The 16,034-nt window shown below is 47.6% G+C and overlaps 1 protein-coding gene across 7 annotated transcripts in view; it reads left to right on the top strand.

The window, feature by feature from the left end:
• Positions 1–16,034, top strand: part of Gfra1 (GDNF family receptor alpha 1) — a 221,303-nt gene that overhangs the window by 186,155 nt on the left and 19,114 nt on the right. For all 7 annotated transcript variants that reach the window (XM_075974539.1, XM_075974534.1, XM_075974536.1 and 4 more), the window contains one exon: positions 2,145–2,326. In XM_075974539.1, coding sequence (XP_075830654.1) covers positions 2,145–2,326 — 182 coding nt within the window. The remainder of the gene's footprint in view (positions 1–2,144; positions 2,327–16,034) is intronic.

The following is a 16,034-nucleotide window of genomic DNA, read 5'->3' as shown; positions in this document are numbered from 1 at the left end:
ACTTCGGGTCTCCTAAAAATAAAATGATGTTTTGAGTTCTTAGCGTTCAGCCCCACAAAACGTGCCATAAATGTGGAGGCATTTGCAGAGACCTTGGGTGTACCAGCATGCTACAGGAGGACCTCTTGGTTGGGCTTTGTTTGATGCATTGGGTGGTTTGTTTTTTCTTTTTGTTTATTTCACTTTTTGTACTCTCCTGGTTGAATACAAGTTTAAGCAAAAATAAAGCAATGGAAAATTTGTTCTTCGGAGAGAAATTAAAGTTGTCCGTCCTTGGCAACATTTCAGGAAAGGGGAGAACAGTCTTATGAATGACTTAAATACAAATGATTGCCAAAGGCAGCCAACGGCTTTTATAATCGTTCTATTTAGCCTGGTTTGGAAGGGACACAGGGCTGCAAATGCAGTGTCTTACAAAGGGCCCTGACCTAGAAGCTGGTACAGTTTTGTGTATTTGGATGTGACTCATGTAGAAACCCCATTCCACCTTTGTCCAGTGAAGCCAGGCTTCTCTCACATTGCCCTACCGTGAACACAACTGAAATCAATTGTTTGGTCATGGTTTGGGAATGGGAAGTGGTCATTTTCCAGCCAATTCATGGCAGATGGATTTGTAGGGATGAGAGAAGAGGAAGGTGAAGGGGGAGGCGAGAAAGCATCCTCCTCCCAGGGGCCTCCCGGGCCACTTAATCTAGACGCCGGCTCCATTCCTCATGCCCCTCCTTTCTTCGTTGTCTCTTAGCACGTACTGTTGCCCACGGATGTCTTTTGCCTTTTTCATTCCTGGACTGAAGTTCTGCTTATGGGTACGGTTGCTGTCACTGCTATTCAAGACCTCAGGCTTAGTACACAGAGCCATCCCTGGAGTTTAGGGTTAGATCAGTAACATGTCAGAGAATGAGTGTGAGAACAGCTGAGCTCGGCGGGATGAGGCTGACGCTCCTGGGACAGCAAGGGCAGTCTTCACGAACGACAACTCTCTCTCCTGTGTCTAACAAGGAAAAGCAGAGTGTTGCGTTGTTCGTGTCCTGAGGTTGCTGAAAGAACCTGGTCTACAGGTTTGCCCTTCTCCATGTCTTGTGTAGTGCTTAAACCACAGGACCTAGCTGGAACCACAAGCTGCATTTGTATGATTGGAGGCTGTCTCTTACAAACACCCCAAATGTAGAGCCGTAGAAAACTAGCTTTCAACTCTGCTAAACTTGATGGATAGCAATTCTGAGATAAAATGTCACTTCTAAGGGGGAAGATTAGGCTTAGTTCTTTTGTCTTCTGTATCAAAAAGTGCCAAGTAAGCGTCATGTATTAGCAATTTGCACTTTCAGATCCCAAATGAAGGAGTTTGATTTCTTATACAATGAATATGAAATAAAAAATTCCTAAATCCAGGGCAAATCCCCAAAGACCTGATTAAAAACTGTTTTTTATTCATTTTGGGAAGGGAGCAACACACAACCAATTTACTCTTGCCGAAAAAACAATCTAATCCCATGAAATTATAATAAGCTTTGAAAGTTTCACATTTTAAACTTTTCATTTAGACGGGGCTGTGCCTATCTAATTATGCAGATTCTGTTTGGAAGACTAGAAGCAGAAAGGAGAAAAATAATCACACTTAAATTTTCACTAGATATTGATGAGGTTTGAGGTAGATTTTTCTTCTGAAGGAACTAGCTGCATTTTGCTGCCAAGTGAGTGTTCGCGCTGCCTCGGCTTCAGGGGAAAGAGAAGACACCAGTTAATTTCCATTCAGTACAGAGTTCTGACACAGTGCAGGGATTTCTTTTCTTGGAAAAATATGTAGCTGTGGTGCTACTTCTGAGTTTGAGAATGTCTTTCAAAGGGCCCATATTAAATACTTGCTTTATTTATAGTATAGCAAGTGTCTGGTTCAGTGTTAAATGAGTGGATTGATTTTTGAGCACCAAGAGATTGGTTCTCAGAACTAGAAAGGTAGATGGGAGGTTGGGTGGATGGATGGGTAGATGGGAGGATGGGTTGATTGGAGGATGAGTGGTTGGGAGGATAGGCTAGACATCCAGTGCTATAACCAGAATTTCTCTCATGTCTCTTTGGCCATATGCATCCTGTATGTTATGTTTGCTGCTTGCCTCTGAAACGGGCTTTCCTTTTGTTTACTATAGAAAATGCAATTCAGGCCTTCGGCAATGGCTCAGACGTGACCATGTGGCAGCCAGCCCTCCCAGTACAGACCACCACTGCCACCACTACCACTGCCTTCCGGGTCAAGAACAAGCCTCCAGGGCCAGCAGGGTCTGAAAACGAAATCCCCACACACGTTCTGCCACCTTGTGCAAATCTTCAGGTGAGAAGTGGGTTTGGCTTTCCCGTTGGAGCTGCCTTCCAGGAGAACGTGTACTCATCATACAAAAGATGCACAGGGCAGGTAGCAATGCCACTCAGATTTGAATCATTTTTTTTTTTAAAAATGCATGTGTATACATGTGTTTTATGTATGGCGTGGGAGTCATGTGCATGAGGAAGCCAGAGTACAACCTTGGTGTCAGCCTTCGGTCGAGGCTCTATAAAACAAGGAGGCTGGGCAGATGCATCATCAAGGAGTTTTTGGGAGGGTGGTGGTTGTAGAGCCGGATTGTCTATCTTTGTGGCTGATTCTGTGTTTGTGATACAGCAACAACATACCAAAGAGAGGGAGTGTGCTCTTGGCTTGTCGCCGTCACAACCATTCAGACATAACATGAAATGTTGAACGGTCTCTGAAGGTAATCAGACGTTGAGTCTTGGAGAGGCTAATTATTTACAAGGCAAAACTAAATGCTATTCCAGAGTAAGAGGAGCCGCACAATGCCATGAAAAGCCTTTATGTGCCCAGGGTGCAGTGAAAACGATCAAGAAACTTCTGGAAGATCAACCCAGGTGTGCCTGACTTGAAAGTATAAACATGGCCGTTTCCCCTCTTCAGTCAGGGTGTGTGTTTTGTCATTTTACTGAGTTGTCATAGCAGTGAGTACTCAGCTGTCAACAAGACATTAGTGATTTGGAAGTTTGCATGGTTCTTACACACTTAGCTTCCTTAGGTGATCTTGTGGTGGTTGATGGGGAAGGGCAGTTACTGTGGCTTGATGTTCTAGCTCTTGCGTCTGAGGACACAGGCTTCTGGAATATGATGTTTCTATTCAAGTCTGCAGAGCTGGTGGGCCACAGAAGCAGTGCTGGGAATCCAAGAACATCATATGTCCATGGTCGTTCCTATAGGCTGAGGGAGGAGGTAGTCACATAGTGGCATCTGCCTGCTGCCATGCCAGGGAAACTAATGGGTAGTCTAGTTGCTGTTGTTTTGCTTGTTCCAGGGTCTCATGTGAGCCTTACAGGCACTGAACTTGCTGTGTATATAAAAGAGGCTTATAGACATGTGCCGCCATGCCTAGTTCATGCAGAGTAAAGGTGGAGTCCAAGGACTTGGTGTGTGTTACTTTTAAGCCATTGTGATGAGACCTCACTCTTCCTGAAGAGCGCCTCTCCTTCCCCAGCTCCCTGACAAGGGTCAGCCCCTGTAGAGCAATCCTACGAATGCCTTCTTCATCCACAAGCGTCATGCTCTCTAGAAAGTGTTGAGCAGTTTCCCCCTCTAATCTGTATGACACTGCCTTGTTCTTCGTGCCCTTCATCTGAGCTTCAGTTTCTGTCTCATAGACCTTACGGGTCCTCACTCCCTGCACACAGTTTCATACATAATCATTCACACCAGACAGCAGAGAGACATCAGATCACACAGCTCAACAGCAATCCCAGCGTTCTTTGGATTTCTGAACCACTCTCTAGACCCTTCCCCTCTGCAGTGAGTATCAGAGCTGGGAGGCCACATAGGGCGTGCTCAGTGGCATCTACTGCTCCTGCAGGAGGACCCTTGGTCTAAAGGAAGAAGAGATGTGTTGAGTCTTCGCGGCTGGTGGGGGTGGATCTAGCATCAGAAATGACAAGATCAGTCTCTTCCCTGTTTCTGTTCAGGACTCTGGCCCTGTCTCCTCCCTTTTCTGCCACACACACACACACACACACACACACACACACACACAGTCAGCCTTGGCTCTCTGTGCTTTCCCATTCTCAGATGCTGTTGTAGGAGCTGTGGGCTGGCATTCCTACCACCCGGCTCCCAGCCGCCTGGCTAGCTTATGCCCCAAAATAACAACACACAAACTGTATTCATTTAAACACTGCCTGGCCCATTTCTATTAATGTATGTAGCACTCCAAGGTGTTCTTACCGGGAAGATTCTAGCCTACGTCCATCCTGGGTCGGAACTTCACTGTGGCTGCCCCAGAGAGGAGCGCTATCGAGTCTGAGCTCACTTCCTCTTCTTCCCAGCATTCTGTTCTGTTTACTCCACCCACCTGTGTTTTAACCTATCAGGGCCAAGCAGTTTCTTTATTATTTAACCAATGACCTTCCTCCATCAAGATGCCAGTGTCAGTAAACACAACACAGATGAAGGATGAGACCTTGTCATCATGAGCTGAGGACGGTGGGCCAGGGATGCTTTCTGAGTAGCAAAGGGGGCTGTGCTTGAGCAGAGTCTGCACCGTTCTGTATACATTTAGATCCACAAAGGGCGACTCAGGTGCCACCCAAAGTCTGTTATTAAGTTTCCTGTGACTGAAAAACTACATAGACCCCAACATTCAAAAGCTAAAATAGAAATTCACTCCTCTCTCAACACAGTCTAACAGGATGTATGCAGCTTGCCCAGTTTCAGAAGGTCAGATAGGGTAACTAGGTGACATCTCAGACTGGAAACCATTGACACTCCAGTGTCCTTCCAGGAGTGGAGAAGTGTGTTCTCTGTGTCTGCAGTTCCTTTCCCTGTCACTATCTCAGCTCCTGACTTGTGGTGTTCTTGTGGTACATATCTCACCTCCAACACAGATAGAGCCAGCCAACCCTCCCTGCCAGGAAGAGTCTGTACCACTGCACAGTTGTCCTGGCAACGCCGAGGCACACATGACATCATTCCCCAGAAACCATGCCTTTCCCCTCCCTGTGTTGGCGCAGGAGCTCTGCTTTGTGTGATGCTCATCAGGGTTGCCCCTGTTGACTTCTCCGCTGAAAGGGCTGAAGGAATTGGATTGGCCCGGATGGAGAGCGGCCACACCTCTCTTCATGTGCTACACACCATGGAGTTGAGCTGCCTCTGGCATCTGGGAGAGGAGGGCTCAGGGCTTTCCCTGAACTTGTCTTTGGGTCTGAGATGTAAGATGAGGGTGTTAGCAGGGTGGCCTTAGCTCATGTGCTAACTCTTTAGGCCTCCTCCTCTGTGTCCCAGGAGCGTGAGTTTGGCCCAGCTGCTAGCATTGAGACAGTGGGCAGAGTGGATGCTCCAGAAAGACGTGCAGAAGTGACCATCGTGATGACTGACCCTTAGTCAGCTGGTCACATGGTCCATCTATCCCAGAGGAATGGTGCTGCTGGACCCTGCTGTGGAATGGGGGGTCTGGGGTGTGCCAAGGAGCGCTGGTGTGAGACAGATGGCAGGAGGATAGTAGTGTGTTTTCAAATGTGTCACCCCCCCGTCCTCCTCCTCCTCAGAGCACCCCTGTGGGACAGACATTGCAGGCAGCCCTTCCTCTCACAAACGAGACAACTGAGGGGATGGTGACTTAACCAGCAGGCGGGCTCGTCCCAAGGCTGGTGTATCTTGTTGTCTTCTTTTGTGGCACTTGGACAAGTCAGTCCTTCTGCAGTGGAGGAGAGAGTGAGAACAGCAAAGGGCAGGAAAGACGGAGGGGGAGCTGCCCTAGTTCCCGCTGAAGGTCGTGGCAGGGATGAAGTGGCAAATGACTACAGGGTCAGGACACAGGGTACGGACGGTTGAGCGTTTGCCAGTGAGTTTGTAGCTCCGTGACCTCTTTAGGGTGACCGACATGGAGAACAGCTGAAGGATGATTTGAAGCCATAGACGCGGGTTGGTGACAGTGACGAGTGAATGTCTCCCTCTGGCTGATTCAGGGCTCTGCTCAGTGCAGGCTCCCAGGAGGCGCATTCTCTGCCTCTGCCTCTCCGTCGTGCCCGCCTGGCTAGAGATGAATTACCTTTAGCTAGGGGTCCTAGAAATATCTTCGAACGGTGTTTGTCCCTGCCGCCTGTGTTGTGACTCAGAATAGAACTGACTCCAACCAACTCGGGATCCATCGGTAACGGATCTGGAGACAGTCAGAGGCGCTGGCAGCCTTAAAGTTCACTTCCTCCGAGACGTGCCTCTTGCAATATTTTTAAATGCACAATAACATGAGAAGACTCTGGGGGGGGGGCTGGAGAATTTGTCTTAACATTTGAGATAGACTCCCCCCTTAGAAGGAAAGGAAAAGAATAAACATATGTTTTTTAAAAGTCTGCCTAGACCCACCTGGGGAGTGGGTGGCCCTGGCCTGGGCCTGGAAATCATGGGTTTATGGCTGATGTGGAAGGCTCTACAAAAAGAACCAAAAACAAAAAGAAAAGAAAAAATCAGAAAAGAAAAAACAAAAAAAGTTGATTGATTAGTATAAAATGTCAACAAAATGTCCAAGTGCTGACCCCCTGAGGAGGTAAAATACCGGGTTTGGGGTAACCTGCTAAGCTCCTAGGGCAGGATTAATTGGCAGTCATATTCCTAGCAAGCGTGAGGCAGGCTGCGCTATTGTTAGCCTGTCTCTCCGATGTGCGTGAAGTGGTCACACGAGAAACAAAGAAACCTTAATAATTCTACAAACCACTTTATCATCTATGCACTCGAGTGGTCTGGCAGCTGGAAACACTTTCAGTATTTAAACCAAAAGAGTGTACTTGTCACTAATTTAAAGTAAACATCTCTGGGGATGTAAGTGGATATTGGAAACTTGTCTGTTTGGAGTCACTGTCTTAGCGCCAGAGCCCCCTCCACATCAGTGAAGACTCCTTGATGCGGTGTCCAGAGACCTCCAGGATCCAAGTCTAACTATAGTAGCATTGCCTTGGGTATCTGTAGCAGAAAGCTTCCCAGGATTACTAAAATCCATACCCAATATTCTTTTGTGGGGAAAGGGTCTCACGTTGCATTCCAGGATGATCTCAAGTTTGTGTTAGTCTGTTTACCCCAGCCTCCCAAGTGCTGGGGTTTTAGATGTGAGTTACCACACCTTAATCAGGTTAGTGTGTGTGTAGTTTTGCATGCATGCTTGTTGCAGGTGGGGTGTACATGTACGAGTGGCATGTGTAGGGCAGAGGTCAGCCTCCATGAGTTCTTTAGGAAGTCATGCATCATATTCTGAGGCAGGAATAGCGCTCACACCTGGAACTTGGAGATTAGGTTTGGCCGGATGGGCAGTGAACCCCCATGAAGATTCACCTGTCTCTCCTTCCCCAGGGCTGGGATTGCAAGCATGTGGCTGCTCATATGTGTCTCCTGGTGGTCAAACTCAGGCCCATGCTGTTTGCATGGCATGAGCTTCACTCACTGAGTCTCTTCCTAGAAAACCTGGGTTCATTATGTTTTAACTTTCTCCTGGGGTTGCTTGAATCCTCTTAACTGGTAGATGCACTGGGCTCCCCTGCTGGAGGCTAGCCACTGCAGCCTTCGGACAGGCCTTTGAGCCTGAGAGAGTGATGCAGCGGGCCGCAGAGCACCTCAAAGCCCAGATGTAGCTGGATGGCTGGAGAGCTGCAGGCGTTTGCGTGTGTTACAGTGACCAGTGCCAGCCACCACGTTAGCTTTCTGTGAGCCAGATGTAACATGTCTAAGTCTGAGACAGGAAGGCCATCAGGTGTTCATCCCAGATTTGGGTCCCCTCTCCTCGTCCTTGAGGCAGCATTCTAGAAGGGACCGTCAGACAGCTGTCTGCAGTGTGGAAGATGAGAGTCAGACCTCCTGGCCAGTTCTTGTGAGAGTGGTGCCTGCCCAAGTCAGCAGTGCAGAGTCTGCTCCCCTGCACCCCGGCATAGGTACACCCTCAGTGGTCCCTGGCTGTCAGAGCTCATCAGCTCCAAGTGGCTCTCAGCAGGGTCACTCAACTCCCTCTGTGTGCCCAAGGGGAGGAAGGTGCACAGAGAGGCTGTGAAATCACGGCATCTGAATCCAGGACTGCATTTCCTGGTCTCCCGGCATAGCCTGGACCATGTCCTTCTGGTCCAAAGGCAGAGGCTAATCTGCACGGCAGGCTGGACTCTGAGAGGGCATCACTAGGTTTCTCAGATGGCTCGGAGGCATGGAGAGAAGGCAGTCCATTTAGGTCTTCCATGTTTCGCTTGAGAACATTGAGTATGATCTATATTTAGAAGGTTCCCCTCCCTCTTCTGCTCCAGTACCTTAGGGGACCCAAGTAAAGTCCATTTGTTCTGGATAAGGCCAGACCATTCCAGAACTGATTTTGAAACTTCACAGCAGGGAGGCGATTATCCAGAACCGCTAAATACCCAGGGCTCTGCCGGTTGTGACCGAGTGCAGATTTTTAAGTGTCGAGTTTCCGAAGGAAGGATGCCAATGGGTGTTCTGTAAATCATTTGTGCCGGCAGACCGACCCCATTATGTCAGCTAATCCTGGAAATACAGGAGGTAAATTTAAATCTTCGAGCATGAAGCACTTAATCAATATTCTAAATGTTTTCCTTGCAATTTATGCTTGCAGAGCAATGGGGTGCTTTGGCGTCCCGTTAATCTTCCATCGGTGAAGAGACACTCGTGAGAGGGGCCGGGGTGCTAGGATGTGCTGGAGATGTCTGGTGAGAAGGCTGTCCTAGGGCAGAGAGGAGGAGGCTCGTTTCTACCCCAGGTCTGTCTGGGGCCAGGACGTTCAGACCTCTGAGTTACTGTATTACGTGTTTCACTTTTCCCAGGAGGCTGGAGTTGACCCCAAGTACCTCTCCTGTCTTCCTTTGGAGTATGTTGGACAGCCTAGGCGTTAGGTTTCCAGGAGGAGTTAACACCTTTGGAGTTAGGTGGACCTGAGCGAGGATGCTGGCTACCGCGTCTACCACTTCAGTACTATTTTGTGGCACGGATCATGTTCCTTAACCTCTCTGAATTTCTGTTGAATTTGAGTTTCTGGTATTGATTAAGGAACAGTACAAGCATGCATGAGGGCTGGCCAATCCCCCCCCCCCGCCCCCCGGCACTGGGGAAGTGGCTGAAGTCTTTTTATGATGCGCGCAGTGTCTTAGCGATGTCTTGGGAATGCTCCAGCTGCAAAGGAGAATCTGCTGCAAGGACGCAGGCGGAGGCAGCAATGGAAAAGAATGTTGATACTCTTTAGACCTTTGTTTGTGTGTTTTTTACTTTATAAGAGGCTTTGAACTAAATGTCAGTAGACAGCCCCTATCAAGGGGTAGGATGCTCTTTGGACTCCAGGCCAAGAAGGAATAGACACCCAAGGCAGAAAGAAAGGCCCAGGTCTTTCTGAGAGATCAGAACTGCTCCAGATTCCATCTTCTTACCCGCATAATTCTCTTGGGAGCTCCGTCCTGACAACCTGCTCCTTGGAACTACAGTGGAGTCAGATTCCATCCAACGCGGTTACAGGAGCGGTTCTGTCTGCCAAGGGCCTCACTGCACTCCTCACCAGTGTCTCCGTGGGGGACGGACAGGTGACACAATGCTCTTCATTGCAGAAAAGATGGTGTCTGAGAACCAGCCGGCCCTGCCTCTCAGGTTCCACAGCCCGGGACTGGCCATATTTATACATCACTAGTCATGGTCTTGGATAAAGATTTCCCTTTATAAACTCATTTATAAAAAGCCATCCACCATAAGCTCTTAATAGATAGCAATGTGAAATCATGGGTTCAGTGTAGTTGTGCATACATTTAATCCCAAGCTCTGCAGAGGCAGAATCAGGCCAGTTTCTGGCCTACTGGTCAACCATCCTAACGTACTCGGTGAATTCCACACCAGTGTGGAACCTTGTCTCAAAAAAACAAACAAACAAACAAAAAAAACAAAATCAGATGGCAGCTTGACCTCTGCTCTCTGCATAAACATGCATGCAAGTGCATGTTCATGTTTACACACACACACGTGCAACCCACTCCCACACAGGCATGCACATGTCCACACACACAAAATTAGATAGTGTGCATCACTTCATCCTACTGTGGTCCAGGTGTTGATAAAGCAGAGTACACACAGCACTGGCCATGAAGAAGCCCAGAGTAGCCCATGAGGTCAGTACAGTTACTCTCTCTGTTTATTCAGGTGAGACCTAGGGAACAGATCATCTTAGTCAGGAGAGGAGATCCAGTAAATCAACATCTTCTTTATGCATTCAGAATGCCTGTCCCGTATTACCTAAATCAGGGAACTTTAAACGTGTCTTTCCCACTAGCCGTATTCATCACTATAGATGAAATCGGCCCCTAAATTCTTGTCGAGTATCGGGCAGATTGAGGTGTCAGAATGGCTCATAAACTAACATAAAGGAAAGTAATGGTGACTGTTCTGATGCCAACTGGTGTACTACATACAACACCACTCAGTCTTGACACTACCACCTTGTGTCCAACCATAGGTCCCATCAAGGCTAGCCTCTCATGAGATGCCAGCTACCTCTGGTTGCTCCTCCCAGATGCAGTCTGACCAGCGAGTTGCAGATTCAGGCATCTGCAGGAAGCTCCAGGTTCTGGTCACTAGAGTGACTCATGGAACTCAGCCAAACTGCTAAGCTTAATAGCTTTGTTGTAACGAATGCAGATCAAGGCCAGCCAAATAAAGCTATGAATACAGCGACCAGAGTGGGCTTTGGTCGGCGATTTCTCTTGATGCTCTTCACAGTGGGTTAAGTGCTTTTCATTAATTTGTCACATGACTTTGCTCACCATCAAGAAACTCCGTGCAGCTCAGCAGCTGAAGTTGCTGTTGGAGTCACATTGGGAAGGCATAGGGACTCAACCATTGACCCCACATGACTGGACATAATCTTCAGGTCTCTTCAGATATTCTCTGCAAGTCATGTGAGTTTGACCTCTCCTGACTGAAAGCCCAAGCCCGAGATGCCAAGGTTGGGTTTTCTGGTGACCAGCACCCATCTTGATGTGTTTGATCACCACACAGTCAGGTATGATCCATAGTGAAGAGACTGTCGTGAAATCTCAAGGATGTAGAGGTTACCTCTCAGAAGTAAGCAACAAAGCCCATCAGATTCTTTCTTAGGCAAAAATGCCATATCAGAGATGGTTGTCTAAAGCGTGGTTGCCGTCTTGGAGACATGCTGCCAGACGTTCCCAAGAAAGTGGAGTTGGAAATGTCTTCTAGCTATGAAAGCCATAGCAAGTTACTTATCCTCTCTGCCCCAATGAGACGGGCAAGATGGTGGAAGCACCTCTTGGAGTATTAATAGGATCCCCTGCATTCTGTCTCTACAACTTGCTTGGAGCTGTGATGACCTCAGGGTTTAAACTGTGCAAGTTTTTATCAGTTGTCAGTGGCTTGAGGGAGCTGTCAACACTAAGAAATACCTAACTGTCGATATCCTACCCTTACTTAAATGAACTTCTCCCAGGGACCAGGCATTGCTCTCAGTTCTGATTCCCAGGGGGTTTCTGGTCTTGGTGGTGCTGTTTGTACTTAGAGACTTAATACAGACAGGAAGGGATGAGACCATGTTACAGCTTCGTGTTATAGGAAATCGGTATTTCTCCTCTGGCATTCTTTGCTGGACATGAGCTGCACCTATCTAGGGCAATCAGAGGGATTTCAGTCAAGATTATATAGGTCAGTTTATGACAACCTAAAGCAGTCCCAGACTTGCCAAATATCCCCTTGCAAGATAAAACTAACCTTAGCTTGAAGACTGCCTCAACATCACCTCACCCTCCTTCCTCAGTGGTAAGAATCCCAGGAGATGCCAGAGAATAGTGGCACGTAGGAACAAGTCCTCCCTTGTGGTGTAGGCAAGACTGGAACAGGGTGGGGCTGGGGCTATGGCTGCTGCTGGCCATAGTCTGTGTGAGACGCTGTAACAATGCTTTGGATGGGCTTTGACCAACAGAAGTTGATGGTTTACAGTTCAGAGGGAGATGGATTGTGTTCCCAGTAAAGCCTTTCTTCTGTGATGTGGCTTCTTCCTCTGTCTTCATGAGTCTTGAAGGCCCTCAGGACCTTATCAGTGTAACTACTTCCCAGAACCCATTTCTTTCAGTGCTACCCTGTAGCACGATAAAAATGTAGAGACACATATTGGGGCTCAACCTGAAGACCAGAAAAGCAAAACACCCAGCCGCTGGCTCTTCTACCTCAGACTGAAAATGATGATCCTGCCTCCAGAGATCCTCACAGTGAGACTGAGCCTGGAACCTGTCTCCCGTTTTATAATCCTCTCTACTTCTGGGATTAAAGGTGCGCACCACTACTGCCTGGTTTCTGTGGCAAACTAGTGTGACTACTGGGATTAAAGGTGTGTGCCACCACTGCCTGCTCTGTAAGGCTGAACAGTGCAGCTGTTTTATTCTCTTTTCTTCACACAGGCTTCATGTATTAAAATAGAAATGAAATATCACCACACTATCCCACTCGGCACCCAGGTTGCAACACGAGAACTGGAGAAGAGGTTCCTTCGGTCCCTGTCATTGCCAGAAGCCCATGTTTGGAAATTTTGATTTTCTCAAAACAGCATTCCGCCTCCAAACGGTGCCTTGTCGGTGGCACCATGGGTGATGCTGACTTAGGCTTGGGCTGTTAGCATTTCGGGTAACGCAGGAGCCCACAGCCTTCTGGGGCCTCGCAGTCACTTTCTTATAGCAATATCTGTGACCCTGCAGCACACTGTGAGTATGCTGCCATGGACAGCTCAAAGGGGACAGGGGGTGGCAGGGTCGGTACCAAACCATAGTGGGGTTCCTCACACGTGGACTGAAGGCTGAGGGTTTCAGAAGGGTTGGGGCTGAAGGATTATGAGGCCTCCTGACAGAGTTGTTGATGCTGAACCAGTCTCTTGTAAAGTTCTTGATTTCTGGGTACTACAGGGCCTTTTCTTTAAGGCGATGACCTTGGGGGTGCACAGAGTCAGTTGATGGTACTGGTGTCCCTCTTGGCTCTTTGCTATGACAGAAATGCCTGGCGAGAAGTGACTGAAGGGGAGGGAAGAGTTTGTTTACAAGCAGAGGGGATACAGTCTGTCATAGAGAGGGAGGAGGCTGCCCACACTGCATCCACAGTCAGGACACAGAAGATGATGAATAACCTTCTGCTTGTTCTTCATTCCAAAGCACCAGCCCTTAGGATGCTGTTGTCCACAGATAAAGTGGGTCTTCTAACCTCAGTTAACATAATCTATATAATCCAGGGTCAGAGAGCCTGCCTAAGAAACACACCCTGACCCTGGAACCAGAGACAAACACATTTTGGTCCTGAAACCAGACCCAGTGAAAGAAACACACCTTGATCCTGAAACCAAAGCTAAAATGTTAAAAAGGGCCAGTGGAATACTTTGGCCCTGAAACCAGAACCAAAGAAATACACTCTACCCCTGACCAACTCAGCCCCAAAACTAGCCAACCACTGAGCAAGAAACCAACCCATCTGTGAGTAGTCTCTGAGTTTATCTAAGCTCTGGAATTGAAATCTGACCAATTCCCACCCTGAAAATCTTTACAAAAACTACACCCCTGAGAAACCATGCCTAAGTTCTGTACCTGTTCAGATGAGAGCTGTCCTTTTGAATCCTGGCAGAGGCAGCCACCCTTCTGGATTCTTCCCTTTGAATAAATCTCTCGGATGAGATTTTGGTGAGACTTTTTTTGCCTGAATGGAGCAGAGCAGAGAAGTAACAACTTGTCTCAGGGCAGAGCTGTGGCTTCCCAGGGGAACCTCCCCTGCCAGAGCAGAGCTGTTACCTTGGGAAAACCTTTCCCTGGAGCAGGGCTGTAAGCTGTTATGCTGACAGTGACTTGGTGGTTTGCCTCGGCTCCCGACTGTCAGGATCCCTTTCATCTGAGCGCCAGTGCTTGCAGATAATTCCTCCATGGACATGCCCGGGATATATATACATATACATGAATACACATAAACACATACACATACATATATGTGTGTGTTTGTATATCTATAAGAACAGGTACAGAGCTTAGACACAGCTTCTCAGGGGTGCAGTTTTTGTAGGGTAAAGATTTTCAGGGTGGGAATTGGTCAGATTTCAGTTCCTGAGCTTGGATAAGCTCAGAGATTAGTTGGATTTTATGTTCACGCGTGGGTTGGTTTCCCTATATATATGGTGCTAGGACACGGGTGCCTATACTGACTACCATGGCAGAGTTGTGGATCAAGTTACCAACTATTCCAAGCCTATATGGTGGGCCCAGGCCCTCACGCATGGAGGCGGCCAGTGGATGCCTTGGATTTCGCCTTCCTCTTTCAGGGTATTAGCAGAGGAGCTCGGGCGGAGGGGGGGGGGAACGATCCCAGAATGAACCCACATTAACCCTGGGAGGAATTATAGAATGCTTTTAGAGTTCTTGAGCTGAGGGAGTGCCTGATTCAGAACTCAAAATTAGGTAGTACGCCATTAAGACTGCTGACAGTTCGGAGAACATAAACATCTTTCACGTATGTGTGCAAACCCAAGTGGTGGAGGAAGCAAGCAGGCTGCAGTGAACTGCCCCAAACAGGAACTGAATCTGGGGGCCAGGCTCAAATGTAGGGACTTATGGATACCCTCTACATGTTAAATAGTGCTGGTGAAGTATCTCAGTAGCTGAGCAATTGGAATGGAAGGAAGGAAGGTAAAGAAAAGAGAAAGTAATTCCTTCCAAGATCTTAGGGGACAGAATTGCTGTCACCACAACCCTTGTCTAAATCCCTGGGGCCGTGCTAAGAGTCGCTCCACTCTGCGGCTGAGTCCTGGTTGGGCCCGTGGTTGAAGGGACGTTGGAAGAGGCGCCTGCAGTAGAAGACAAGCGGTCCCAGCCAGCCTGCTGTCCCAGCCAGCCTAAAGATCAGGTGCTCAGTTGCCGCCAGGTAGCAGCTGTTACCAGATTGTGGGCTTGGAAAGACTTAATTCAGGTAACGATTTCTTTGTGATTGGCGTGCTTGTATTGTAGCAAGCTGGGTTCAGCATATTGTTAGAATACATAATGCTATAATTTAAGATTATTTTATCAGCAGTAACGGGTTTTATAATTCATTTAAAAAGTTGTAACGGGCTTGAGCATCTTCAGCGTAGTTAATAATACAGCATTTTATAGCCGACTATAAAATTTCAGATTACAGTTTTTACAATTGTGCAATCCTGTTTTATAGTTTAATAATTGTTCAAATGAAGGAGAATGTAAAGTTTCTTAAAACCAATTTAATGACTTAGAAAAATAGCTTTTATCAAAATCTATTGCACACCTTTAATGAACCCAGATGTCCTCCTTTCAACAAAGAGACCTGTTTTTCTTGACTAGATATCTTCCCAATTAGCACTCACAGTGCAGGGAACTCTGGGTTACAATTTTGTCTCTTTTCCCCTCCTTTATCCTTAATCTCCTGCAAATAGAATAAACCTATTTGTCAAGCAAGCACAGGGAGAGAAGCAGCAGCCAGGCCAAGGAGCCTCAGCTGAGCGGGCAATAAATTGGTTCTCTCCTTAGAAGTGTTTTCCTTTTCACAGACAACCCCTCTATCGCAGAGTCTCAGCTCCAGTTCCTGAGCTAATAGACTCTCTCATTAACACTCCCAAATAGCTTGTTCTTCACTGTTCTATGAAGTGAGCAGCAACAACGGGAGACTTACATTATAATAATTTCATTATATGCTCCCATTATGAGTCACGAAAACGCTAGCATATAGCATCGAGGAGATGGCACTAGCTCACGTTGTCATTGAAACTGGAGTTCGTGTATTTTTGAATTTGCCATGAGTATGTTGTTGGACAACCAGCATCAATATAAGAAGTTACTCTAGGCCAGGTCCCCACACAGGGTCTTGTGGGAAACATCATGCAGGGATTCAGTAGCAGGGCCCACGAGTACTGGGTGGCTCTTGGGTTGAGTGCCTCTGGCTCAGATGCCCGTCTGTGTTTCATAGAAATAGTACTTGCCAGAATACATTTCCCGTGGTAGGTCTCTTT

Source organism: Microtus pennsylvanicus, chromosome 5 (genome assembly GCF_037038515.1).
Source record: "Microtus pennsylvanicus isolate mMicPen1 chromosome 5, mMicPen1.hap1, whole genome shotgun sequence".
Taxonomy (NCBI): Eukaryota; Metazoa; Chordata; class Mammalia; order Rodentia; family Cricetidae; genus Microtus; species Microtus pennsylvanicus.
The sequence above is the reverse complement of the archived record's forward strand: the minus strand, read 5'-3'. Positions and strand labels throughout refer to the sequence as shown.